The 17,308-nt window shown below is 44.0% G+C and overlaps 1 protein-coding gene across 3 annotated transcripts in view; it reads right to left on the reverse strand.

Annotated features, from left to right (window-relative positions):
* Window positions 1-17,308, reverse strand: part of ZGRF1 (zinc finger GRF-type containing 1) — a 213,515-nt gene that overhangs the window by 180,941 nt on the left and 15,266 nt on the right. For all 3 annotated transcript variants that reach the window (XM_077476750.1, XM_077476747.1, XM_077476748.1), the window contains exons 3-5: window positions 13,983-14,048; window positions 10,774-10,854; window positions 480-539 (exon numbers count right to left, since the gene is read on the reverse strand). In XM_077476750.1, the coding sequence (XP_077332876.1) occupies window positions 480-539; window positions 10,774-10,854; window positions 13,983-14,003 (162 nt within the window). In that variant the 5' untranslated portion in view covers window positions 14,004-14,048. The remainder of the gene's footprint in view (window positions 1-479; window positions 540-10,773; window positions 10,855-13,982; window positions 14,049-17,308) is intronic.

Below are 17,308 nucleotides of genomic sequence, written 5' to 3' on the forward strand. Positions count from 1 at the left end.
CTGTGGTCACGTAGACACGTTTCACACATACATCTTGTGCTTAATCATTTGGTAATGATTAAGCACAAGCTCTGGATGTGCAGCCATTTCTTTCTTATTTCCAAGTTTCCCACGGAGGCAGGCCGGGGCTGGCACTCCACGAGACGTTCCAACTAGTTCTATCCTATACACCTGGAGCAGTGGGTTCTTTTTCTTGTATACTAGCATCGTATAATTGCCTCCTCTTTGTCAGCACTGGAATTAACGTTAGCTGCATGAGGGAGAGAAATGGAGGAAGAAAAAAATGCTGGAATACTATTCAGTACCAGTGTACAAAAGTGTATTTGCCTTGAATGAATAAATCACCTCTAATATTTGGTGTTGTATGTGTATGGATACTGCTGCTATAAATGTATCATGCATAAAAAAAAAAAAGCAAAACGGTCTTAATAAAGATTTTAAATTGACTTACTTGGATTTTTTTTGTTTTTTAAACCCACCTTGCCAGTTTTTATAAATACATTGTCCAGGCGCTGGCCCTTATCGTTGCATAAAGAAGCCTACATATAAAGACCAAAACAGAAATAATTAGTATAGCAGACAGAATAAGGTCTCCTGTTTATCTGCGGTCTAATAAGCTGCAGTGGTTATCATACAGAAGCGCAATATCTATGTGGTTACTTTTTAACACCAGATTTGCCCAAAATGTGATGCTACAGGTATAACTACAACTTCAAGATCCTGTAAAACCTAAAAAGGAGCTACATGTTACTATTATCATTGGCAAATGAGAATTTAAGATTTTTGATTGAATTACACTTTTCCCCGAAACTTTATTTTCAATTACAGGACATGCTCCCTATGCCTCTAATGCAGGGATATGCAATTAGCGGACCTCCAGCTGTTGCAGAACTACAAGCCCCATGAGGCATAGCAAGACTAACAGCCACAAGCATGACACCCAGAGGCAGAGGTATGATGGGACTTGTAGTTTTGCAACAGCTGGAGGTCCGCTAATTGCATATCCCTGCTCTAATGCAATAAAAGCATCTTTTTTGAATTCCAGTCTGCCTTAATGTATACCAAACCACAGATGTGCAGCTAAATCTCCAGTCTTGGCATGCCCTGCTTACTGGATAAATAAACTCCAATGCACATGACTGGAAGGTACAGCATGCGGTGCTGGCCAATCACACCAAACCCAGAAGTAGACCAGGCACAGATGTCAGTGATGGTGACAGAGCTCACAGATGTTTCATTGTTGGAGGGAAAATAAATAAAGTGGAATCCCTTCCGCGTTAGGGTGTGTGGTAAGTAAATGAAAAAACAGTAACATTTTCTAGTGAAATAACCGTCTTAAGGTAAAGTGATATGTCAGGGGCGTGGCTTGCAGCATGGAGCAGTGAGACGTGTTTGCTCACAGCTCCCGGATACCTCGACTCCACGGACCACATACAGGGCAGGAAACCTGGCCAAAACGCTGCCTACGGAAAAGGATAAGCACAGGGCACCGAGGGGCACTAGTGGGACCTGAAAAGACAGCAATTTGGAGGCATATTCACAGCGCCGTACAGATTCCAAGATTGCGCCTGCACTGCCGTCTCCAGCCCGCTCCGAATCATCCCTGCATACACAGGTGAGCTCCCGCAGCCACTTCACACTCCCTGAGGACCCCAATTTCTCCTCAAGGCTCACCTGGGCTCAGGTGAGGGCTGGGACATGGAGTCACAGATCAGATCATTATACAGCTATATCAGGTCCCTGCCCACCAAAGCCGACTTTAAGCCCTGTGTACACAGAATTGAAAAGGCCTACAAGAAAAAAATCTCCGACATTAAGAAAGACATGGGGGCCCGCTTTGAGGACATATACAACACCACTGACAGCCTCAACCACTCTGTCCAGGCTCATGATAAAATCCTTAATGCCCACACTGTCATGTTGCAGCAGCTATCGTAACAACAGGAACACATCGAAATGTGACGGCTATTTTTTTTTTAAAGGTTAGATTTTTTATTTGTTTTTAGAAAAATAACAATCAAAAATAACATTGTACATCTGTACATAACATGTTCATGACTTTACAGCCTTATATCGTCAATTGCATACATACACAAGTGTTTCTTACCTAAACAATAAAAGCATTTTCATCATATTGCTCTACTTGGGTGTAATGCTCCATTTAAATTCTTCATCAATATCTACATATTTGGAATGCAATAGTACATCTTTCATGTTCAGGATCATGATCATTACCTATTCCCACTTTAGTAATTATCAGTGTCTCTTCCCCCCCATTCTAAGCAGATATTCCATCACACGGGGCACATTGCAACCAAACTGCCCATATTTTGTCATATTTTTTAGTACTCCCTCTGGCTGTATACGTGAGTTTATACATTGGTAGTGAGCCATTAACTAATCCTATCCAGTATTGTAGAGATGGTGGGGTTGCTTCCTTCCATCTGAGAGCAATTGCCTTTTTAGCATAACAGAAAAGTATTCTAAGTAGAGTCTTCTGAGATGTGGATATACTTTCCTCCTCCAAAACACCCAATAGGCACCTGGCAGGAGAATAGATATTGGGTAGGGCTAAAGCATCTTCTAGATATAAGAAGATCGCTCTCCAAAATGTTGCTATTTCTGGGCATTGCCAGACCATGTGGAAGAAGTCTCCCACTGCCCCTCTACATCTATAAGGCCGCGTACACATGCGGGGACTGTTCGCCCAACTTTGTCCGTCAAACAGTTTCAGCGGACAGTCTGCTCAAAATTAGCATGGACGGACTTGCCCACACACGACGAACGAACAGTCCGCTGAAACCGTGCGCGATGACGTGAACGGCATGTACGACGGGACTAGAAAACGACGTCCTATACACTGCAATGCAAACTTCGGCGTGTAAATCCTTTCTGAGCATGCGCGGAACTTAGTTTGACGAACAAGCCTACACACGAGGGGACTGTTCGCTGAAACAAAGTTTCAGCGGACAGTTTTTCGGAATTTCCGAAAAACTTTGTTCAGCAGACTGTCCGCTGAAACTGTTGACAAAGTTGAGCGAACAGTCCCCGCGTGTGTACGCGGCCTAACAGTCAGGTGAATCCATTCTTCCCATTTTGTGGAGCCGCAGTGGGGTGTAGTAAATTCTATTGAGATAGTGAAATTGTAACAACTTGTCCCTGGCCTAGATCAGCGAGGTTAGGGCTGTCTCCAAGACCTCATCCCACGATTCCTCTGTGATGGACAGGCTGTCTGACTTCCACTGTGTGGATACCCTGCCCATCCTGGCAGAGGAAGATGTCAGTAAAGCAAAGTAATACTGAGATATGAGCTTAGTGTGGTCTCCATCCGCTATCAGCTGTTATAATTTTGATGGGGTCAGTATCACCTTCTGTCTACCGTATTTTTCATGTACAGCATGCCTCAGTTGCAGATATCTATAGAAGAATGTATTAGGCAGTTTGTATTCCATTTTAAAATCTATAAATTATTTGCATATTCCCTCTTGGAAAAGTTGGTGTGCATACTTAATCCCATACGTTGCCCAACATTCCCCATCTGGTATTTTAAAGATGTCTGCTAGTTTGGGGTTATGTCATAGGGGGGCATTGGGCGACTCAGATTGCATATGTGGAATATTTTATGAGATAGCTGCAGTATATCAGCTCCTTGTGCAGGATAAGGGCCATTTCTGTAGAATACGTTAATTAATGCTTCATAGGAGTGGACTTGGGCCGCCCGAGTAGCCACTGAGGCAATATCCAATGTTGGGAAGCCCCACCAGTGCACATGTGTCATTTGGGAGGCCAGATAATAACATTGTAAATCTGGCAGTGCCAGACCTCCCGAACAAATCGGTAGGTGTAACATGTCCAATGACACTCTGGCTGGTTTAGCTCCCCACAGAAAGGTCACTAGTATCTTATTAATTCCCTGAAATACTTTTTTGGCGATATAGATCGGTGCGTGCCACAACAGGTATAAAAATCTAGGGAGGTATATCATCTTATATATATATATTTATTTTACCCAGAAGGTTGAGGGGCAGTGTACGCTACATCTGTAGATTTTCTTTCTGTCTCAGCACCAGGGGTGATGCATTGTTTTTAGTATAATTACTCAATGGCAGCTGCACCTCAACCCCCAAATAACGGAACTGGGGAACCTTCTGTAAAGGCACCTCCGATGGCAAGCTAGGGTCATACCCAGGGCAGAGCGGGAGGAGCTCGGATTTAGTCCAGTTCACTCTGAATCCCGAGTATGCACCAAACCTAGAGATCTGATCAAGTGCCTTCCTCAGCGAGTCACCTGCATCTGGAGCATATCATCAGCATACAGTGAGGTTTTTTCTTCTCTGTTGTTAATTTTACATCCCTTGATTCCACATTCTGACCTCAAGCCTGCTGCCAATGGTTAAATAGCTAGGGTAAACAGCAGGGGCGGCAACGGGCATCCCTGCCGAGTGCCTCTTGTAATCTCAAATGAGTCCGTGAATATTATTCACTTTGAGTCTCGCCGTTGGCCCAGTGTACAGCAGTTTCACCCATGCCACAAATCTAGGGCCGAAGCCCAACCGCCCAAGGACCGCAAGCAAATACGGCCATTCTATTGAATCAAACGCTTTATGCGTGTCTAAGGACACAACTACTCGTGTGCCCTGAACTTGGCCTTCCGATTGGAAAATGGTAAAAAGACACCTAAGATTTATTGCCGTTGATCTCCCGGGTATAAAGCCCGTTTGATCCGGATGAATAACGGATGCTTTGACTTTGACCTTGTTAAGTCTTAGGGCAAGAATCTTAGCTAATATTTTGGCATCAACATTAATCAATGATATGGGCCTGTACGACTCGCATAGCTCATGGTCCTTGTGCGGTTTCGGTATTAACACAATAAGCGCCTCCCGCAATGATTTAGGAAGCTCAGCCTGTTCCCGGGCTCCTATATACATGTCCAACAGTTTTGGGGCCAGACTGTCTGCATATGTGTCATACCACTCTGCCGGGAAGCCATCCAAGCCTGGCGTCTTATTCGGGCTGAGGGCACGTATTGCAGAGAGTATTTCCTCTATGTTAATGGGAAGTTCCAGGTCCTTCACTGCTTCCTCACCCAATTCTAATAGCGGAATGGGGGCCAGGTACTCACGAACCTCCTCTTCCCCATAATCCACCCTAGAAGAATACAATTCAGAGTAAAATTGCACAAAAGCATTTGCTATTTCTGTTTGCGTGGTATACAGAGTCCCCTGTTTGTCATATATACGTGGGATAGAAGCAGGGGTCTGCTGTGAGTGGGCCAGGTATGCCATCAATCTACAGTTCTTATTACCAAATTCAAATATGCGTTGCGTTTGGTATAGAAGTTTTTTCTGAGTTTTTTCCACCAGTACTAAATCTAGTTGTCGCACCCCCTTCCTCCAAATTTTATATGTATTCGAACTGGGGTTTTTAATATAGTCCACCTCTGCATCTGTCGCTTTCCTTTCCACATCTAAAAGCTTCCACTGCCTATCTGATCGAAGTTGTTTATTAACCCCAGCAACGGAGCCTCTAAGTGTGGCCTTAAACGCGTCCCAGGTGATTCCGACAGAAGCTTCAGCTCTGTTCTCAAGCCCTCAAGCCAAAAGTCTCGTATAGATGTCTGCGTTGACCTCTCAAAACTTTCCTCCTTGAGCCACAATGGGCTCAATCTCCACACTGTGTACCCTATTGGTCGCTCCATGTCAAAGGTGATCAAGAGTGGGGAGTGGTCCGAGACAGCACGAGGTAGGTATTGGGCTTCCAGCACTCTCGGCAATAACACACTGGACACAAAACACAAGTCTAGCCTGGAAAGGGTATTAAACGTGGTGGAGTGACAGGAATAAGCTCTAACATGTGGGTTTTTCCACATCCAGACCTCCACCAGGTTATATGACCTAATACACTGAGCCAATGGGGAGCTATGTTTAGGCGTCATTTCAAATCTGTCCGTGTCAGGCGAGAGCACCACATTCATATCGGCTGCAAGAAGAATGGGGCCCTCTGCGACCCGGAGGACAGCATCCATTATTGTTCCCCACACTTCTATAGTAAATGGGGGGGGGGATGTACACAGCTACAAAAGTATATAGTCTGTTATCTATTTCCAATACTAGAACCACAAACCTACCCATAGGGTCGGTCTTGACCTTCTTGGTATGGCACAGTAATGACTTGGAGACCAAAACCGACACCCCCCTGGCATAGTTGGAGTACGTAGTGTGGAATGCTCTACCCACAAATGCCCTGTGAAGGGCCAATGTCTTAGATCCTGTCAGGTGTGTTTCTTGGAGAAAGATTATACTTGGGTTACATTTTTGGATATATTTGAACACTAAGCACGTTTTATTCTGGAATTGAGGCCTCTCACATTCCACGATATCAAGTTAAGGGATTGCATGGCGAATAAGTACTATAATCAATGAGTAAAGAGCATAGTGGGACCCATGAAGGGTGTACCTGGGAGCCCCCCAAAGTGGACAGAGCACCCCACCCCTCTGTGCCACACATTACGTTGCAGATCAGTAGTATCGTCATTCCGCAAAATGGGGGAGGCATAATCATACACAACAATATGAACATGTTATAAAAAAAATAGTGCAAAAGTCAGATGAACCATCTGTAATAAACTGTGATCCATAACCGAGGATCAGAACTTCCCCTCCCCCCACCCTGCCTGCAGCCCCAAACATCCCACGAGCTTGTACCCCAAACTGCGAACCAATAGACATGTTCACCGCTGAGAGGGGAATACTCCCAGTCCAGGCGGACTGGGCGATCAAGGGCGGGTATGTGTTTCCAAAAGAGCAAAGTGTAGACCGCGTTGCTTGCAGGATGAATCCCAGCCTGCCAGTCTGAACATATGTTCCAATTGTAGTAATACTTCAAGTGTTATGACATGATGAGCTTTCTTGTATGCTTGTTTTTAGGGAAACGTTTACGTGACAGCATGTGCCAGTCTCTGAATCCTCAGTATGTATACCAGGGGTCATCAAGCTGGGCCCAAGGACTCAATCCAGTTGTAGGCTTCCCTGGGGGATGTAAAGAATTGTGTTTTGCCCCCCCTGAACCACACGTAATCTAGCCGGGTATAGCATGCTGTATGGAAGGCTGTGTTCTCTCAGACGCAGTTTCACACTTTGGAAGGCTGCCCTCTGCTTCTGTGTTGCAGCCGAAAAATCTGGGAAGATAGTTATACGGTTGTTGTTGTACAGTACTTTAGGCATACTGTGGGCCTTGCGTAAAATGACTTCTTTATCTCTGAAGTAGAGAAATCGAGCTAGCATGGGTCTAGGATATCTGCCAGGTTGTGGTGCTCTTAATGGGACTCTATGAGCCCTTTCAATGGCAAAAAGGTGAGAGAAGCATTCTGTACCAAAGGTTTGCTTAAGTCAGGATAATAAAAACTCTTCTGCCTGCTTACCCTCGGATCCTTCTGGGAACCCCAGGAAGTGGAGGTTATTCCTCCTAAGGCAGTCTTCAATGTCCCCCAATTTAGCCTCCTGGGACTTGTAGTCCGCCGCAGTGTCTCTCACCTACACCATTAATGGATTAAGGTCATCTTCCACTGTGCTGATGCGCTGCTCCTCATCACTGACCCTCTGCCTGATTATCTGGACATCATCTTTCAATATAACAAAGTCCACCCGGATAGTTTCTATCTGATTAGATAGCGCCGCATGGCAGCTTTTAATAGTGTCCATGATTTGAGCCAGCGTGGGTTCTCCTACCTGAGCACCGGAGCCTCCTTCCTCTGCGTCAGGTGGAGGAGATGGCAGGGGAGTAGCCAGAGGATCCGTGAGGTCAGGCCATTCCGGGTCCCCCCGGTGCCCAGGTGTCCATTCAGCGCTGAGGCGCTGTGTGTCCCTGCAGCCATCTGGGCGCCGTCTTGGTCGGCCTCGTGCGCGAATCTGGCCAGACGATCCGCGGGCTTGCCACCGATCCGCGTGCCGGATTTATTGACCATGCTCATGTGCCCAGTGTGTCCCTGGAACGATTCCACCGTTTGGCGGGGCGATCCTGGCTCTCAGGCTGGAAAGGATTTCAACGCGGTCAGGAGCTCTCAGGAACAGGTCTTCACATACCGGAAGTCGGACACACCCCCCTGTGATGGCTATTTTTAACCAATTGTTGCAACGGCCCAAAGATGACCCCATTGAACTAGACCGTGTGCACAGGACCTCAGGTCCCGGTCTCCTGACCCCTCCTTCGTGTGGGACACCCTGTGCTGGGTCTACTTTTGCAAGGTCAAAGAGGACATCATGAAAGCTGACAGCTCACAAAATACCATCCTCTTCAACGGCACCCTGCCGGATCTCTCGCGTCAAACACTGGCGACGAGAAAAGCATTGAAACTGCTTTTGCAGGCCAATCAGATGAAATACCAATGGCGATTCCCCTTCTACCTCTGGGTACACCATGAGGGCAAAACCACCATCTTTCGGACCCTGCCTGTCTTCCTTCCTCAGCACGCAGGTTGCTCTCCCAGAATGGCAGTTCACACCCACTACCCCCGGGCCTACCTTTTGCTCCTCAGAAGCAGAGCCGCAAACGCAACTCCAAGCCTATGTCTCAACAGGATCCCAACGATTGAATTTTGCCTAGCCAAATAACTGTTCTGTTTCCCTATTGTAGGACCTGTGTCCTACACAGGGCACCTACAGGCACGAATCTTATTTGGCCGATTCTCCACGGATAAGCAAAAACACTAACTTTTTTTTCTAGTCTTCTGTTCTCCTATTGCTTACCTTTTTCTCATAGCAGACTTGTCTTCTGACCTGGACTGGTTCCCATATCTCACATTCTTCATTTTACATATTTTTATATATTTTTTTTTATTACCCTTTTCCTGTTTACACTTGCTCTACCCAGGTTAACTGTGCTGCTCTACTCATTACCTGTAACCTCTCATATACATATTCAGCATAGAACATGCATATATGTGTTTTTGTTCCACTGCTGCCCTACACCTGTGCATACTATGTTATGTTCACCCATAACTTTATCACTTGCCTACTAATGCATGAAGTTTCCTCTAATACATGTATAACCATTATCTTGAGTTAACAGCATAATTTTGTATTACCATGTTTCTTAGTTTTCTTAGGTTTAAATGTTCTTCGTTACCCCGTGGAGCCGGGGATTGTTCTCCTGCCAACAACTCCCCCACCCATGTGGATACCCTATGAGGAATGACTGCCCGATTACCTTAGCCTCTTTTAACTGTAGGGGGTTCAATGTGCCAGAGAAGCGGAGTCAGATCCTGTACCACTTTCACAAAATGCGCTCCAATGTCCTCCTATTACAGGAAACGCTAGGACGGGCTCAATTCCCGCACTACGCAATAGATACTACCAGCAATGGTACCACAGTACTAACCCTCATGCCAAGTCTAAGGGGGTATCCATTGCCTGTCATAAATCTTTTAACCCTGAGGTCTTAGATTCCCTTATTGAGGTTGCTGGTCGCTTCATTTTTATCAAGCTGAAACTAAACAATTTTCTCTTTACAGTGGCCAACATATACATTCCTAAGGTGGATCAGGCTCGGTTCCTCTCATCCGTTCTCACCAGACTATCCTCTTTGGGGGGCCCTTGCTTTATCATTGGCGGAGATCTCAATGTTGCCCTGTCCCTGACTGCAGACACATCCTTGGGTAAGTCCTCTGTTCCTTTCTCCCCCCTAACACGCATTAAGTCTCTGATAGACTCTTCCCATCTGGTGGATGTATGGCGTTTCCAGCATCCCACAGAGGGACTACAGCCACCATTCTGAAGCAACAACTCATATAGCAGACTGGACCACTTTTTGATCTCACAATCGTTACTAGACTCCCCCATCCTAGCATCTATTGGCCACATACTCTTTGACCCTGGCTCGCCCCCCCCCCCCCCGATATCTCGTGGGGGTGCACGATGGAGGCTCAATGAAAACCCGTTACGGGATTCAGTCTGTGTGGCCAATATCTCCAAGACCATTCGGCACTTTGTCTCCAATCATTCCTCAGACACCACCTCCCCCTTATCCAGTGGGAAGCTTTGAGATGTGTCCTACAGGGTGTGCTTATACAGCACGGCTCTCGCCTCAAACGGATAAGGGCTGACGACATCTGCCGCTTTTCTTGACTATTGCGGAACTCAAACCTCGCCATAAATAAGACTTGGACCCGGTCGTCCTCATTCATTTACTTAGTGACCCGAAGGGATCTACTCTAATTACTAGACTCACACTCTTTGATAGCTCGGGACAGGGCGCGCAATCACCATTATTCCTTGACCAACAAATGTGGTAAACATCTGGCATGGATCCTTCACCCTAAATCGCCCCGACACTCCATCCCTTTCATTACCCCACCCGACCAAGACAAGATGTTCAACACAAAAGGTGTACAAAGGCATTTTTATACACTTGTAGGGAGATCTTCACTTCCTGCCCTGGCAAACAACAAAGTGAGGAGATCTTCGCAACAGGGATACAGATGACAATAATAACCAGGACAGAGGTTATCATTACCCACTTCATTTTTAGAAATGCTATATTGCTGTCTGCACACCTGTTTGGGAAATATCGCTCCCTTCTTGCCTTTATGACTAAAGTCATCCCCCTGCTCAGCAGGGATCAGCTGAGAGAACCTGCTGAGCAGGCAGATCCGCTGGTAGACTCCGCCAGTGCGAAAGGGGTATAAAACAAGTTTCCATTGGCAAGAATAGAACAGAAAAGGTTTGGGTTCTCTGGATTGTTTGGCTAAGTTTTACTGTTACTAAATTAAATCACCTGATTTCCCCCTGTTAAAATCTTCAAAATACCATCTTGCCAGACTTTAGCCTTTTTTGTCTTCTGATGAGTATATAAAACCTAAGGAAAGAAAAGGGCCAATTATTATTCCAAACATTATGTTTAGTATGCTTTCACAATCAGGGATATTTCATGCCTTTGTGAACAAAGTGATTTTTGTTAGGAGGCATCAACTGTTTTTTTTTCATTGGTTGGCTAAAGGTGTCTGTGAACAGTGCATTAAAGTAGAACTAAAGGCAAAACCTTTTTCATTTCGTACAGGAAGTTATTTAACCTGTAATTTTTAGAGGGTGAATCTCCTTAATGGGGGCACAGAAATTAGTGGTGCACCGAAATTTGGGCTGCCTAAAATTATCAGATGAAAACTGTTTTCAGCATCGACCGAAAAAAAATGCAGATAATGGAGTGCCGAAAAGGAGGCGGGGTCCACCACGGGTTCTGCCCATTGCGGGGGTGTCATCCTGGCGCTCTCCAGTCCTCCTCTCCTTGTCTCCTATGTGTCATGGAGCTGAATCATCCAGGAAGCAGCAGTAACAATGTGCCGCATCCTGTGACAGATGGCATACCGACCCATTGGCGGGACATTAAATCACAGGAGGCAGGACATTGTTACTGTGGCTGGGAAATTCAAATCCAGCTCTGTGACACACAGAGATTGCTGCTCTGATCCAGGTACAGGCAGGTTGCATCCACCGGCACTGGCAGGCTGCATCTGACATGCACAGGCGCTGCAAGGCTGCATCTGACATGCACAGGCGCTGCGAGGCTGCATATGACATGCACAGGCGCTGCGAGGCTGCATATGACATGCACAGGCGCAGCGAGGCTGCATCTGACATGCACAGGCGCAGCGAGGCTGCATCTTACAGGCACTGGCGAGGCTGCATCTGACAGGCATGGGTGAGGCTGCATTGATCTCTTGTATCATGTCTGCAGTCTCTGACCATCTCCTGTATCATGTCTGCTAGAGGTGCACCGAATGAAAATTTTGCTAATACTATTAGCAGTGTGTTAAAGTTTAAGTAAGAGATTACAGACAAGATACAAGAGATGGTTAGAGACTGAAGATATGACACAAGAGATGATTCGAAACTGAGGATATGACACAAGAGATGGTTCGAGACTGTGCACCTGACACAAGAGATGGTTTGAGACTGAGGACATGATACAAGAGATGGTTAGAGACTAAATTTTTCTTGACTTTTCTTGCAAAAGGTGGCAAAAATGGCCAACAATAAATTTATATTAAGTTAAAATGATTATATTAAAAGGTCGAATATAATACATATATAATATAATACATTAACATAATTAATTATACATTAAAACAAAAAATAAATTAAAACTGTAATTTTCGGCAAAGTACATCCTGCATTTTCGGTTTCGGCACCAAAATTTCCATTCGGTGCACACCTATCAAAAATCAATAAAAACTGACAGGTGTTGTAATCCCTCTTCACTCTGTTCAAAACTGAGAAAAAACGTTTTATTTTTAGTTATACTTTAGCTTATCTCTCCCTGTAGAAGGATATTTTTTTTTTAAACAAAGTAATAGCGACGCTGCACTGTTGATGATATGTTGACTCCCAGAACTTTTACTGCGTCCATGGCTTCTTTCTTGCTGGAGAGTTCCCAGCAGCAGCATTGTTAAAAGTAACAAAAACCATGTTAGAGTAAAAGAGAGAACAAATTCTGTGAAAGCTACGAGTTGCTGGAGTTCTAGTTTACACAAGACTATGCGTGCCACATGAGACAGCGTTGATTAGCCTAGCGTTACAGCATTATTACATGGAGTAGGCCACATTTCTTGAATCTGACATATCAGGTATTTCCACTAGGGCTGCAACTAACGATTATTTTCATAATCGATTAGTTGGCCGATTATTGTTTCGATTAATCGGTTAATAACCTTAAAAAGAAAAGAAAAAAAAAAGGTAATTTTGCTGCGATTTGCATTTTTACATATTGTTTTGGCCAATTTGTTGTTGGGCAGATTAAAAAAACACAAATTGCTGCAAAAACGCATTACATGCTTTTCTGCAGCTTCTACATTGAAGTATATTGAGTCCCAAAAAAACAAAATGGCACCGTTTTGCCTTAAAAAAAAAAAGTCCTTGTCTTTTCCAAATACGCAGCAGCTGAAAAAATCATGGATGTGAACGTGTCCCATAGGAAACCATGTAAATGAACTGTAGTGTGTGTCTGCAAAAAGAACCAAAAAACACAGGTGTGACCCAGGCCTGAGATGTTTAATAACGGGGTTAAATAAAACGAAAAAGAGCAAATAATCGCTACTGTAAGGGGTTCATTTTCTGCTATTGGACATTGAAAGTAATATTTACGGTAACGATTTGCTCTTTTTGTACTATAAAGGGCTAATTTTAGTTTTTTTTAACCCCATTATGTTAGTGGCCGATTAATCGATTATGAAAATAGTAATCGATTAATTTCATAATTGATTAGTTGTTGATTAATCGATTAGTTGTTTCGGCCCTAATTTCCACTGACTCCTGGAGCTGAACAGAGCATTGGGGCAATAAAGGGCAGGTAGTTATTTGCTCTCAAGGTGTCAATAATTGCAAGGCACAAGTTTCCTTTAGGGCACTTTCACACTGAGGAGCTGGGCTGTATACATCGCTCCTACAGTACCTCAAAGATGCTGCTTGCAGGACTTTTAAATCATCCTGCCAGCGCACCACTCCAGTGTGAAAGCACTCAGGCTTTCACACTGGAGTGAGAGGAGAGGCGCTTTACAGGTGCTATTTTTAGTGCTATAGCTCCTGTAAAGCGCCTTAGTGTAACAGTTGCCTTAGAGTGTTAAAACTACCTAGTGTAGCTCTTTGTAAATGCAGATATAATGCAGACCATAGATTATGCAATTTCACAGGTGGAAGGAAAGAATTGCTCGATTCCACCATCAACAGTCAGTGCTGATGGGAGAATCCTTCCCACAGCGCTATTGTGTTCTGTCGGTGAAAATCCTTGTGGAAAAACATAATGATCACTGCTGGCAACTATAGCCAACAGGATGGTTGCACTGAAGCTGATCAATATATTAACTTCAGTACAACCAGCCTGCCCAAAGATAGGTCGAATCTTGGCCAGTCCCTGCTGAAAAGGCTGAGATTTGATTCATGTATGGCTGGCAATTAAGGGTTAAACTGCCAAGTAAAAACAAATAAACTTACTGTGAATTCTTGGGCAGCCATGTCACCACCTAAGGAACCATTTATTTATTATACGGGACATCTAAACTGAAGAACAGAAAATGAGTAAATATGAAAATACCATACCATACAATAGTGATATAACAGATATTTCACTTTTGAAAACTTGGGAAAAAAATGTAATTAAAAAAAATTTAAATATAAAATTGGACTAATCTGATATTCAAAACATGGCAAAGTGAATCAACAATGCAGACATTTCCATATTATAAACCTGTAGTATGCTTACAGTATAAAAGAAAAAGATTACCTTATAGATTATTGAATTAAGCATTATAATATAGAATTTCACAAACATTTAATACCAGTAATGATGATGATGATGGTTATTATTTCCCTATGAGTAATATTACCGGACCTCCAACATCAAGCTGAGCTAACTCAGGAGCTACTAGATTTAAAAGGGGTCATGCCCCAAAAGCGCATTTGACCATACTAACGATAGTTGGTCATGTCCATTCGGTGAGTGCAAATCCATGTGGAGCACTACATGCACAAGTGGAACCAAGCACCAAGTTTACATTTTAAAGTGTATCTGCACACTGCAGATTATTTTTATGGGACATTGGCACACTTATATTTATCTGTATCCAAAACACAATCTTGCGGTGACACATTTAAATTTTAATTTTCTGAACTGTTAACACAGAAAATTTGGATTTTTATAGCCCAAGAGTTCCAGGTCAGGGTCATCTATAGCATAGCATGGTACTGCCTCTTTAGTCTGGTATAAGTGTGGTTTAACAATAATATCTCTGGGGAGTCAAGTTTAGGTGCAGCAAATGCCCTGTGAATCCTATCCATTCCAAGATGGAGTTCATCACTTTTCGGTAATGCACTTTTTATTAGGTTTTATGACGCAGGCATTATGTTTTTGAAGTTTCAGGTAAACCTCTAATGCAAAAATTGTAACTCCTAGGGAAGTTTTCAAAAGCTTAGATTTTTTAATTTTTTTAACTGAGAGTATAAACTTGAATGGAGTTTTCAATAACTCTGTGGACCTGTTTTGTCCATTTCTAATTCAATGCTATCTAGCCTTTGGCCCAGTTCCTTAAAGTGATATTAAAGCTAAGAACCTTTTTATACCTTAATGCATTCCTTTGCATTAAGGTTAAAAACGTTTTCTATTCCTCTGCCCCCCGTGTGAAGGGGAAGAGAGGGGAGAATAGATCCAGGGCTGTGCACAGCTGCATCTCTTGAACCTGGAAGCTGATTGGTTTCTATGCATAATTGCACCAGATTTTGCACTCTGCAGTTTTAGTAAATCAACCCCTATGGGAGCAGCAATTTATAGGGAACAGATGGGTCAAGACTGTATTACTCACACTGCGTGGGTTTGGCAGAACAGCTTTACACTGACAACTTTATGCAAGTTAAGCCTGGTACACAATACTCTTTTTTTTTTTTTCATTCAACCCTGCAGGGCTGAATGAAAACAGCTGAAAGCTCAGGAGGAGCCGCTGTACTAACAATCCAAAATTAGTACAGTGATCTTCCTTGCTGTGCTATTGCGTTCTGAAGGGGGGACTATATATTCTGTAATATTTACATTTTTGGTAAACTCATTCAATGAATCCAAGCTATGCAAGCTAAGATAGAATGCACTGCATTGATGCATTCACACAATTTCACAGTAACCATGAGATAAAACAAAGTTCAGGAATATTCCTTTATCCCATTGTTTTGCAAATCTATGTACACTGTATGATTGAATCAGTTCTGATATTGCTGTTTTACTAACCTGACAGCTTATTATTCTAAATAGGAAACTTCATTTTGTTTACAAATATTAAAGATTCTAACTACCAGTAAGAATGAGTCCTTACATTTAAAGAGCACCTGTCATTTCAGATCCATCATGTCATTGCCTGTTAGCGGGTATCCACTCACCTGCTGCCGCCACATCCCTCACCTTGTTGTGTCACTGCCGCATCACCAGCCGTCCCATTAAAGTGAATGGGACTGTCTGAATCAACAGCGGGTCAGAGGAGGAGTCGCTGCAGGACAGAGATGACAGTTGATCTTTAAAAATGATGATTTAAATTGAGTTGATTTAAATCAAGCTATTTTACTAGTTATTTAAATCAACTCAATTTAAATTAAATCCACCCTGCCTGGTCATGAAGGGGAGTAAATCTTCCTCAGGTTACATAGTAGGCGAGGTTGAAAAAAGACAAGAATGTTTAACAATCCAGACTTCCCCCCCCGGGCCAGGATATCAAAGCTTTTAGATGGTGGCTTGACAAGGGTCTATATCGAATTGGGCACTTCTTCAACGCGAAGGGCCCAATCACCTTGGGATATTGTGTGAGCCAGCTTGAGATGCCGCCCGCAGAACGTTTCAGATTCTATCAGATCCGCCATTTCCTACTCAAAATTTGGACGCAAAAGCCGGCTCCTCCCGGCTTCACATCGTACGAGTTGTGGTGTGGGCAAGCAACAGAGCAGAGAGGGGTGGTCTCAGTTGTATATCAGGCACTTGCCCACCACCCGACCAAGACCACAAGTATGATAGCTTGGGAGAACGACTTAGCAATTAGCATGTCGGTGGAGGCATCAGAAATCTTTCAGAAATCTTTCACTGATAGAGGCCAACCTCAAGGTCCTTACCAGGTGGTACCTGACCCCTGCGAGACTCTCCATAATGTATCCCGCTGCTGATCCCAGATGCTTCCGAGGTTGCCAATTGGTAGGCTCCATGGCTCACATCTGGTGGGAATGCCCCAGAATAAGGTCTTTTTGGAAAAAGATTTTTCCCTAATACGGAAAATCACACACCTCCCTCTTTCAAGAAGCCCTGCTATCGCCCTTCTTAATGCTAATCTCCCCAAGGCTCCAAAACACATAGGTAAACTGATTCACTTTATTTTCCTGGGAGCTAGGATGACAATTGCCAAGGCTTGGAAACTCCCCAAGGTCTCCCTTAAAGTGGCCATAAAGAAAATATTGTGGATAATGTTACAAGAGAAGCTTACTGGTATCCTACTAGATTCCACAACCCAATTTGAAGCTACCTGGGAGCCCTGGGCTCAGTACATGGGCATATCCCTTATCCCAGAAGGGCTGCCTTAGTCCCCATGGCAAGATACGGGTCTGGATGCCGCTCGTCCGTTGAAATGCTCCCCCCCCTTCACCCTCACCTGTCCCCCTTCCCCTTTCTTTCATTCGAGGTTTACCCTTGTTCCCTTGTCCTCAAGGATCTCTCCCTGATCCCCTCTACGTCACCAGTCTTCCTAGGAGGGCTGAGGAGTTGGAAAGTAGATTGTACTCCCTGTAGATTCCGTCTC

Source organism: Lithobates pipiens, unplaced genomic scaffold (assembly GCF_037356315.1).
Source record: "Lithobates pipiens isolate NorthernLeopardFrog02 unplaced genomic scaffold, aLitPip1_a1.2 Scaffold_13, whole genome shotgun sequence".
Lineage (NCBI taxonomy): Eukaryota > Metazoa > Chordata > Amphibia > Anura > Ranidae > Lithobates > Lithobates pipiens.